At 43.0% G+C, this 11,791-nt stretch overlaps 1 protein-coding gene across 3 annotated transcripts; it reads left to right on the top strand.

Moving 5' to 3' along the window:
- Positions 1–1,574: 1,574 nt before the first annotated feature.
- On the top strand, positions 1,575–11,422 carry NHLH2 (nescient helix-loop-helix 2). 3 transcript variants are annotated; one of them, XR_008625841.2, is made up of 3 exons: positions 1,575–6,127; positions 7,963–8,574; positions 11,285–11,422. XR_008625841.2 is itself a non-coding variant. In XM_003805627.5 (3 exons), the coding sequence occupies exon 3, from the start codon at positions 7,971–7,973 to the stop codon at positions 8,376–8,378; it is 408 nt and encodes a 135-aa protein (XP_003805675.1). In that variant the 5' UTR covers positions 1,575–5,395; positions 5,799–6,127; positions 7,963–7,970; the 3' UTR covers positions 8,379–10,110. The 3 variants fall into 3 exon arrangements, 2 of the variants coding, with proteins under 2 accessions (XP_003805675.1, XP_034785781.1); XM_003805627.5 differs by lacking the exon at positions 11,285–11,422 and having other exon boundaries at positions 1,575–5,395; positions 5,799–6,127; positions 7,963–10,110; XM_034929890.3 differs by lacking the exon at positions 11,285–11,422 and having other exon boundaries at positions 7,963–10,110.
- The last annotated feature ends 369 nt before the right edge of the window (positions 11,423–11,791 follow it).

The raw sequence follows: 11,791 nt of genomic DNA, 5'->3' as shown, positions 1-11,791 counted from the left end.
TGCAAGTAGATTATAAGACCCTCATTCTAAAAGGGGTCTTGCCCTATCCCTGGAAAAAGGAATGCCACACAGAAAGACCAAGTAGAATCTTAACAGGCAGGCTTTCCTGGGTTTCCTCATTCAGTCTGTTGCTGTAAGATCATTCCCTTTTTGTCCAGTCACATTTCTGCACGGCTATCCACTCTGCATCAAACCTAGGCATAAAAATGGACAGTTTTCCTTTGGATCTTTGGGTCTTCATTCTGAAGACTCCTGTGTCATGTAAAACTCTGATTAGATAAATATGTTATGCTTTTCATGTTAACCTGTCTTTTGTTAAATGAGTGTCAGCTGTGACCCTTATGATGGGTGAGAAAAGACATCACACCCTTTACCCACTACAGTGACATAAATATCACACATTATGTCTTCTGAATTTTCTAATAGCTTTATTGAGATACACTTAACATAGCATAGTTAAGGCACACAGCTCAATGTTTTTTAGTATATTTACAGAGTCGTGAAATCATCACCAAAATCTAATTTTAGAATATTTCCATCATCCCAAGATGAAACTGTGCTGATTAGCAATCACTCCCTGGTACCTTTCTTTACCCGATCTTATCCCTGCACAGCCATTAATCTACCTCTGTTTCTATAGATTTGCTCATTCTGTACCTTTCCATATGAATGGAGTCACGCAATATGTGGTCTTTGTGTCTGGCTTCTTTCACTCAGCTTAATGTTTTTGAGGTTCATCCATGTTGTCACATGTATTAGTACTTTGTTTCTTTTCTTGCCGAATAGTAGTCTATTGTATGGTTATATCACATTCTGTTTATCCATCCATCAGTTGATGGACCTTAGGGTTGTTTTCACTTTTTCTTATTTTTTTTTAAATTGACAAATAAAAATTGTATACATTTATGATGTACAATGTGATGTGTTGATATATGTTTACACTGTGGAATGATTAAATCAAGCTAATTCACATATCCATCACTTCACATGCTTATCATATTTTGTGATGATAACATCTGAATTTTTGTATTACATCTCTTTCTGCTGTATCAGCCAAAAAACAGATTCTAAATAAATTGATCTTAAAACCAGATGATCAAATCATTATCTCAAAGGGTTAAACAATGAGTTTAACAAAATTAAGCTTATTGCTCTCAGAAGTTATACATGATCAATAAAACCTTATGCTGTTAATTGGTTTTTGTGCTGTTAATAAATAAAATTAAATATTTTATTAATATTATTTTTAAGTTTATCATATATTTAACAATAAATATGAATATTTAAATTTATAAATATATCTATTGATAAATACTTACAAATTTTAAAATAAATATTTTTATCATATCTTTGCATACCATATCTTTTGTATATCATAATTATATAATATACTAGTACAGTAGTACATGTACAAAGCTTATACATGTACTACTGTACTAGTATATTATGTAGTTATAATTGGGTATATACATATAAATATACATATACTCAGTATGTATGCCCCAAATTTTTATCTATGGGGTACAAAATTTTAAAAATTAGATTGGAAACAGATGTCTAATGAAAGTAACAAATAATTACAAAGCCTTTGTAGTCCAACAGTATCTGGCAAAGTACTAGATGTGCAGTAAGTATTTAAACTACACTGACACTGTATTAGTCCATTCTCATGCTGATATTAGAACATACCTGAGACTGGGTAATTTATAAAGGAAAAATGTTTAATTGACTCACAGTTCCTCAGGGCTAAGGAGGCCTCAGGAAACTTATAATCATGATGGAAGGGGAAGCAAACATGTCCTTCTTTACAAGGCAGCAGGAGAGAGAAGAATGAGAGCTGAGCAAAGGGGGAAGCTCCCTATAAAACCATCAGATCTCATGATAACTTACTCTTTATCATGAGAATAGCATTCAATTACCTCCTACCCGGGAATTATGGCAAGTACAATTCCAGTTGAGATTTGGGTGGGGACACAGCCAAACCATATCACTCACTAACCACCCCTGAATGCAAAGGTGGCAATTTATCTAAGTTTTGTGTGTATGTGTATTTCTCCCTTGCCATATGCATTTTGGTGAATAGTTCTGTGTGAGTATATCTGTGTAGGAAACAATGACAGAAACAGTAGTACTTTGTGTCTGAGAGTGCAGTTTCTGAATTTAGACCACCTGAATCTCTATCTTAGCTCCATAATTTATTAGCTATGTGACCTTGAGTAGATTATCATCTTTTCCATGTCCTAGTTTTCTTATACACAAAATCGGGACAACAGTACCTACCTACCTCACAGGTTTGTGGTGAAGGTTAAATAAGTTAATATGAGCAAAGTCACTATACCTAGGTCTGACACATGGAAAATGCTCATTGTAGTTTGGCCACCAGAACTATGGACACACACACACACACACACACACACACACACACGGGTGAGTATATCTGGATATGTTTATTTTTCTATGTCAATATATATCTGTTCCTCAATATGTATTTATACTGAATAATAATAATGATAGCCAACACTTACTGAACATGAGTTCTAGGCATTAGTTTAAGCACTTTACATAGATTATCTTGTTCACCTTCAGAAAAAAACATGACATAACATTACATAGCATGCTTTGATTATTCTCATTTTACAGATTAGAAAACTAAGGTCCAAAAAGGTTAAGTAACTTACAACTAAATTCACACAGCTAGCATATGACAGAGCCACAAAGCCGGACTTTTTAAGTCACTACTTATCACCTCCCCATTCATTTAATAATATTATTTAATATTACTCTTATAGTCTATAATATCATAATTTGTATGGTGCTTAGTATTTTATCAAATATTTTCAAATACATTGGGTCTCATAGCAAGCCTGTGAAATGAGAAGTGCAATATTATTAATCTCATTTTTATAGGAAAGAAAATTGATAGAACTGAACCATGGGTGTCCTTTAGTGGAAGCGTTTCTATGTTACAAATATCTGGGGTACCTCTGTACATAGAGTCACAGCATAAATGAACTGAGTACCTATAATGTGTCAAGCTCAGACATTAGTGCTGGGGATATAAGCTACAGACCTCCCCTGGAAGCATCATAGCCTAGGGAGAGAGACCAGTGTGGTAACCAAGAACCAAGAATCACGGTACACAATATGTAGTCTCTAAGGGAGACATGAAAGGAGTGCTTATGGAGCACAGAAGGAGGGGCCATCTGTGCCAGGGAGGTCTTAGAAAAGGCAAAGGGGTGGGGGAGGGGGAGGCTTTGATGGAAGAAAGACTGTGTGTGTGTGAATGTGAATCCATGTCTGTGTCTATGACAGTGTGGCTAGGCATCACTAAGTATGGATCTGAGTGTGTACCTGTTTATATAGGCTTACTTCTGTAAGCATTAATTTTTGTGTATGCTGGCTGCTGGTATAGAATGAGTAAGCCTGAACATAAAAGGGAATTTGTCTGGTATCACACACACCATAGCAGAATTGGACCTGCCCTGATATGCACACCCCGTCATGACTCCCCAACACCAGGGGAACCAGAGATGCTGGTCCTTTCCCACTGTAGCAGCTGCCCACTCTAGAGCTATGGTGATTAGACCCACCAGTTTTTTTCAATCCATCAGTCTGGATGTGTGGTGGTCTAATAGAGCCAGCCAGCTTGTATGATGAAGGGGGAGGAGGTACAGGTATCTGTGGGTGTGCATCTGTGTGCACACTTCTGGTTGTGTGTGAATGCTTAGCATTGGCTGTTCCTAACTAGAGTGAGAAAACCTCCCTTCTCCCTTCATTGTCACCACCTTGGGGTGTTTATCCACTCACCCATTTCCATTGCCACCTGTATGGGACCGGCTTCCATCTTCACTTTAACATTCTGGGGATATCTAAAATATACCTCTGTGCTGGGGTTAGGCAGAAGCAAGGCTGGGGAGTGTTGGTGCCCTTATTTGTTGGAGGCACTCCCTCCTTTCCCCGACCCCTGCCCCACTGTGGTCCAGGAATCTCTCAAAGGAGCAAAAATGTGGGCAAAGGCAAATAGTACTTGTGGAAGCCATGAAAAACCCGGAGGGTCACTCCCAGGGGTGGGCTGCTCAATGTGCCTCCCCTGGTGATAAAATCTGCTTTTAGGGCAAAATTAAGGAAGACAAGTGAGGACTCCTCTCTCCACAAATGTTCCCCTAGGAACTGGCGGGGTGGGAGTAAGGCTGTAATGCTCTTTTATTTCTTTAAGCTTGTATGATCAAAACAAGCTAAAATAATCACAAATAATATGTTACTGATATTAACTATGAGTATCTTCATAAAGTGGCAAAATAATTGAACTAGATTTTATTTTTTATTATAAGGTATACAAATTCAGGGCCATGGGATCATGTAAGGCAAAGGCATTATGTACTGGAATACACTGGTAATTTGTGTTTACATCTTAGCACAAGCACTGCCACGCAGTACAATATATTAGCATGTTAAGATGGGCAAGAATGAAGTGCAATAATCAACACATGTAGCATGTCATATTTCAGCTTGAATGAATGAGTGGGTGGAGAGAAAAACAAACATACAGAAAAGTAGAATTATCTCATATCGTGGTCCGTGAATATGTGGATTCTCTTTCTAGTTCCACCAATGGCTTAATCTATTGAAGGGTTCTTACCATCTATTGATAAGTTAGTCTCATAGCAGATCATTTCTCAAAAATGTTAATATGCTTAATCAAACCTTACTGAAGTATCTTTTAAAATGTAAATGATCTCTAATAAATGTTAGCTGTTGCATGTCTAAATACTTTATTGCAGCATCTTATATAGTATATATTTCCATGTTCCGGACACAAATATTTTTCTAAATATTAAGGGAAAGTGGTGGCTTTGTAATATGCCAGGGGAATTTTTTGATAGTCAATATATTGTTTATTTGTACTTAAATATTTCATCAATAATCTGGAAAAGAGAAATAGCCTGACTATGGCTAGATACTGTTTAGAGGCTAAGATTTCTATCATGAACTGCTTTCAATTGTTATATTTTATGGCACAGATTCAGTGGGAATCTGATCTGCTAAAATATTTGGGCTGTGAAAACTCCCACACTGTGACAGATGTCAAGTCCAATTAAGTGACTCATGTCCAGGTTTCTGCCCAATAGGATTTCCCATTAAATATCAATTTAGGGGAAAAAAATTCCATCCCCCTTCCTAAGCCTTTATCTCTTCCACCATCTCCAGGCTGAATCAATTGGTACCAGGAGAGCCCAGAAGCCACACACGCATCTCTGCCTCTTTGCTCTGGCTCTCCCACCCTCTTCCCGTCTTTCTCTGCTTCCTTGTCACTGTTACTCCAGGAGACGTTCACTTTTCACCAACCTTTCTCCAAGCATCTCCAAGCCACTGACTATATATATTTTGCTACAAGGTAAAGAGAAGAGGGGGTGGGGACGGGGGATATAGCCAAACCTTGAAAGACTTTGAAACTGGAAAATAGGTGTCTATTTATACAACATACAAGTAAGTGAGGGAAGAGGAAGAGGCAACCTTAGCTCCTAGTTACAGTATTGTGTTCCTGGGAACTGGAGAGATATCAGCTGAACAAAGCCTTATCTCAAAAAAAAAAAAAAAATCACTTCTGAGCAAGATCACATCTCTGTCCTGCACTTCCCAGTTTCTGCTCAGCCGTATTAAGGGAAAGAAAGGCATACGATAGGAGTGGAATCTTATCTTAACCATCTTTCTTATTGATTATTCCGCTATTAGAAAGTGGAGGAATCAGCCCTTTGATGTGATTGTGTTTATCTCTGCATCTCTTTTGTTATTTTTAGAGACCTAGAAGAGGAAAAAAGGCACGAGACTTTTCAACACATCGTTTAAAAAAATCATCAACGAATTTCTTGAAATGTTTGAGAACAATTAAAAGGAAAAAGCGTTTTTTAAAAAATCTATCAACTAAGTGAACAATCATTCATATCGTCTACATCCTGAGATATTATTGTCCCTCGCTGCGGACACCAGCGAGATGACAGCTGCTTTTTCATTTTTGAATGTAATAAATATTTGCTGCTTTTAATATTTTCCGGAATCTCCCCTCGCTATTCCTTGGAATTTTAACTCTAAAGATTGGAGAACAGATTATCAAAAAGGCTTTTGCAAGGTAAGACTCCTTTAAATAATTTTTTTCAGCTTGAAATAAGTTAGATTATTCACACTGCGTCTATAGATGCAGTTCATTCCATAAAGAGATAAAACGCATACACGACATACTATTTATGAATATTTTTAAAGATCTAGAGGAGAATTTAATATGCTTTGAGGGCAACCCAGGAACTTTTTACCAGAACTACAACTATTTAGTGGCTTATTGTGATTTTCCATTACTCGTCTATTTATTTCTGCCCTTTCAAGCTGACTGTGTAGGTGCAAGTTGTTCTACTCATAAACGTACCCGAGAAAAGCCCGTAGGGAGTCACATGCAGTTCACTGGGAGCATTTGTTTTTATTTTGCCGTAGAGGACCTGATTTCCTCGCAGGGAAATTAAAGCTGTTTTGGCCCAATTCGCTCCTCTGCAAGTGCGGTGCTGGGAACCGATCACCCATCCCCTTGCTTTTGTTTCTCTAGAAGCAAACGCTCCTATACGTCGCCGACGCGGATTTCTCCCGTGCCGAGCGTCGCTGAGGCTGCCCACGCCGGGGCCCCGAGTTCGCAGCCTGGTCCTCACTCCCGACGCCCAGGGGCGGTGCGTGCAGCCCCTGCAGGGGCCTTTCTCCTCCTGCCGGGCCCTTTCTCGAAGCCCGAATTACCCGGAAGCCCAGCGGTTCTGAGCGGCCCCCTCCCAGAAGGCGCACAGTCCGGGCCAGTGCTCCAGGCGCCCCAGAGAAGCCTGGCCAGGTGGCGTTTCCAAGAGGGCACAGTTAAGTTAGAGGAAGGCTAAGCACCGACATGCCCGGACTTGGCCAGGCCACCCGGGGACAGCTGCAGCCTGCCGAGCTCCGGTTCCGGGAGCGCCCGAACTTTGCCGGCAGATATGCAGCTCCCGCCGGGACAACACGCGCTGCACCCGCTAGTCCCCGCCTGCCCCGCCCCGGGCCCTTCCCTTCTCTTCCCTTCCCTCTGCATCCTCTCCTCCCTCAGCAGCCCGGCTGCCGGCATTTTCCCGCAAGGTGGTCGCCAGACTGCCGGGCGCATTGTCTGATCCCACGTCGCCGTGTCCCTAGGTCCCCTATGTGTGTGGCTGTCTGCGTGACAGATGGTGCTCCGGGAGCCTGCGAGGGCATCGGAGTCAATTTTCTTTTTAAAGGCTCCCCCACGTTTGTTTAGTCATTTCTTTACGATTTCGGAGAAGCGCGAGGGGTCCAAGAAGCCTTCCCGCCCCCAGCCGCTGGCTCTCCGCCTGCGCTCCAGGATGGGGATTCCTGACCGGCCGCACCCCAGAGCCAGGCGCCCCCGGCGCAGCCCCAGACCAGCGCCAGGCCCTCGGGCGCCGCGGCTGCCGGGTTGCTTCGCCGGAGGCCCTCGGGGCGAGAAGTGCACTCCGCGTCTCCCCGCCCCCGTGAAAACCCAGATGTATTCGTTGTTCGAAATCGCTCGTTTGTCTGGGAAGGGGACGAAGGGAGGGAGGAGGAATAGCGCGGTTGGCATTTGGCCGGAAGAGGCACAAAAACCCAGTCGCGACCCCACAGGCCTGCGGTTGTTCCCCAGGCCCAGGGCCACAGGCCCGCTGTGGCCGTCTGCAAGTCGAGGTGTCGAGTCTAGTATGCGGCCTGGGTCAACCGCGTCCCCGCCGGCTCCCGCGCCAGGGCGAGGCGCAGGGCTCGCGCCCTCGGGCCAGATCCTATCGGCGCCCTCCCGCGTCGCGCGCCGGCCTGCTGTGGGGAGGGGGCCCGGGCCGCGCGTCCGCTGGGAGGGCCGGCGTGGTAGGCCTCGGCAGCCATCCTTCCAGCAAAATACCCTGATTCCTTTTACTGATTAATTTTCCGACCCCTCCTCAGCCTCCAAAATGATGCTGAGTCCGGACCAAGCAGCAGATTCGGACCATCCCAGCTCGGCGCACTCGGATCCGGAGTCCCTGGGCGGCACGGACACCAAGGTGCTCGGCAGTGTGTCGGACCTGGAGCCGGTGGAGGAGGCCGAGGGCGACGGCAAGGGCGGCAGCCGGGCCGCGCTCTACCCGCACCCGCAGCAGCTGAGCCGCGAGGAGAAGCGCCGCCGCCGGCGCGCCACGGCCAAGTACCGCTCGGCCCACGCCACCCGCGAGCGCATCCGCGTGGAAGCCTTCAACTTGGCCTTCGCCGAGCTCCGCAAATTGCTGCCCACGCTGCCCCCGGACAAGAAGCTCTCCAAGATCGAGATCCTGCGCCTGGCCATCTGCTACATCTCCTATCTCAACCACGTCCTGGACGTGTAGGGCGGGGTGCGCCGCGGGGGGCCGCCTGTCCCGGCGTCCGCGAAACGCTACGGATCCGGACGGGCGCCGTCGATCGGGTGGCGGAGGCTGCGGTGGCCCAGCGAGACGGCCGCCTCGAGAGACGGCCGGGGAAGAAGCTCGCTACCTGTTCTCTCTGGTCAGCAGGGCGACGAGGGAAGGTTTCCGACGCAGGCAGGTGGGGTTGTCTGGCGAGCCCGGGGGCTCGCAGGGGGGATTTTCCAGGCCAGGAGAACCTCGTGGAGACACCCGAGATGAGCCACTTCTGGGGCTCCCCAAGGGTTGTGGTTTTAACCCACTGGAGACTTTGAGTTCTCCTACATTTATCCGCCACAAATCTTAATGTGTTGAAAGAATGAGGGCAGAAGTTCAGAGTATGCAGGCTCATAACTTTAGGCTATCTGGAATTTTTCTAATGGACAAATCACCAAACACTGGGAAGGAGGAGAGAGGAGGGATCTCTCCCATAGAGATGGAAGGCACAGAAAGGTGCGACTGGAAACTTTCCTTTCTGTTCTGAAAATAAAGATTATATTAGAATCCAAATAAACCCTGAATATTTAGTAAGTTTAAAAAGACAAATTGAGAACAAGTAGACACACTGTGGGAGGATCTGAGCTTGGTGATATTTTATCCCCAAGATATGACACCAAGGTAGACAGGAAAATCCATATTTAAATGGAAACTTTAATATCTGATTACTTTTGCAGGCGAAGTGCCCCTTTATATATCCAAAAACATCTATTTGTGACCTTAAACATGTGGACCCATAGGTGCAGTTAGAAAAAGACAACCTATTTTTATTTATGTTAGAAGGAGTAGAGTATTTTTTTCAAGACATTTATTTTTCAGAGTGGTGATACTTTTACTTTGGATACTCTGTGCCAATTTATTTATAGTCAAGTGTTTACACTTTTTCCTGTGGAATAATTATGTCTAACTTTTTACGTGTTTGTTGAGATTATACTGTGGTCTTTCTTTCTGCTCTAATTATATTGCACTTGTATAACAAATTTCCCACTTCTCCCTGTTTCTAAACATATTTTATATATTAAGATGTTTGTTCTTGAAAGGTTCTTTTGTTGTGAGATCAGCAACACTAGCACTTCACTATTATAGTTTTTTAAAAAGTGTATTATTCTTATCTGTAGTTATGTCTGAGAAGTCCTTTACAAGCTGTTTATAAGGAGAGTAGCTTCTTTCTGTGTGTGATGTTTGTGCGTGTGATGAATTTAGCAAATTAAGTTATTTTCCTAAAAAAAAAGAAAAAAAGAATTCAGAACTACTTTCCTCTGTGACACCAAAAAGAAAAGTCTATAACCTGAAAATGTTTCATGTTCTCTGCTGTGAAACTCTTAAAACAAGGAGTGTATTTTAGAGACAAGGGAAAAAAACCACATCTGCTATCCAAAGATTTTAGTCTTTTTCAGGGTTTTTTTGTGTCTCTGTTGCTTTATATAATGCAATATTTTGTAGTGAAAATAGATATAATCTGGTTTCTATCTGACGAGTTTTTCATATCTCATGAATGGTGCGCTGTTTTGCATATAAATAAAGGTATCAAATAAAGTCCTCTCTTTTATTTTAAGCACACAGTCTAAAAATAATGGACATGTTAGCTGAGCATGAAATATCTTAATGGACTCAATTCCTTAGAAAGGAACTGGTAAACACAACAAAATCTTAACATAAACATATTTATGTGGTGAAATATTTGATGCTCAAATTTGGACGTGGATCAGTCCCATAAATAGATGCCCCACATATGATGGTGACATAGATCATTCTACAATGAGGAAAAGAAGTATAGTGTTTATATAAAATATTACTTGAATTGTGGATTCTTTGCCTCTAAAAGAAAACTTAGTAACTCTCTAACCCAGCCTCTTCAAATTAGAGTTGGGAAACTGAGGCCCAAGGAGTGACCTACACTAAAACACATAGCTATTTAATGGCAGTGAGAAGAAGATCCCTGATGTGATGACTCTCAATCCTCATGGCACTTATTAAGAACAAGGTGTGTATTACTATTGTAATACTCAAACATCCAATCAGTACACAGATTCAAGACAGGGCACCCGCAAACAAGAAAAAAAAATTGAGCCCTGGACCAACCTTGAGATAAGAAGAATGACATCTGCAAAAACCTGTGGCTAGTGTAAAAATGCGAAATGTATTGCTTACAAATAGAAGACATAAATGACTTAAAAACTATATGTACATATGCATATATAGAATATTATGAAGTATGAGTCTATATCACACCAAATCTCTGGTTTCAGAATAAATGCGGTTAGATGGATGCTTGGCCTTACGCATATAAAACGTCTGTGGGATTGCTGGTATTCTTCACTTTTCACCCAGGTGTCTTCTTGTCAGCTTCACAGATACCTACTAGGTAGGACCTCATCCTCTCCCTTATATGAAGGTGTATAGTAGGAAAGTACTTCCTAGTGTGTGAAAAAGAACAGCACCTTCTGTTGCCTTGTATCTGGACAATGTCCTGGCCACTAGAGCAATGACTGGTTACTCTGTGACCTGCAAAACACATGAGTGCCTGTAGGCCTTCTCACCTCTAGGCAGTGTGGAAGGATAACTACTCCTAGTTCTTATAGCACCTCTCTATTATACAAGAGAATAATTAGCCCTGCTCCTATGCCAAGGGTATGAAGTCAACTTCTAACCTCTGGAAACCTTCCAAGTGCCTCTCTTTCCCAGTTTAGGGGCCCAACTTCCAACTGACCAACACAGTCCTCCCATTCACATGTAGGAGGAACCTACTGATACACTCCCCTAGACAAAAGGCCCTTGGGATTTGGACAAAGGGCCTTTGGGATTTGGACAAAGGGCAGCATCCCTTCCTAGCTATGCAACCCATGTGATTTCAGGAGAGGACCTTTGCAATGTCATTTCAAATCCAAAGCTGCTGAGCACCCTCCAAGAGAGACAAGCATGGTGGCAGTCTGCTAGACCAGAGGGTGACTGCCTCATTCCCTGAGCACAGCGCAGACGCAGTGATTATTCGCCCATCCGTGAGGTCTCGATTCTTCTTTGAATGACGATGGTGAGCATTCATTCTTACATTTAACCTTTGTTTATTGAGGACCCACTGTGTGCCAAACATTGTTCTAAATGCTGAAAATAGAGCAACACATGAGACAAAGTCTACTGGAGAAAAGCAGTACACTGAAGCAAAAAAACCCCCAATATTTGATTTTAGATATTGCTAAATGCTATGAAGAAAAATAAGCAGGGTAAAGAACACAGGATGGGGGCTGGGCGTTCTGGTGCTGGGTAGCATTTTAGAGAGGGTTGTTGGAGAAAGCCTCTCTGAGGAAATACTTTGGTACCCTCTGCCTAGAGACTTAGGCCTGCTGGACCAGCTTATACAGTTG

This window comes from Pan paniscus, chromosome 1, assembly GCF_029289425.2.
Source record: "Pan paniscus chromosome 1, NHGRI_mPanPan1-v2.0_pri, whole genome shotgun sequence".
Classification (NCBI taxonomy): domain Eukaryota; kingdom Metazoa; phylum Chordata; class Mammalia; order Primates; family Hominidae; genus Pan; species Pan paniscus.
The sequence above is the reverse complement of the archived record's forward strand: the minus strand, read 5'-3'. Positions and strand labels throughout refer to the sequence as shown.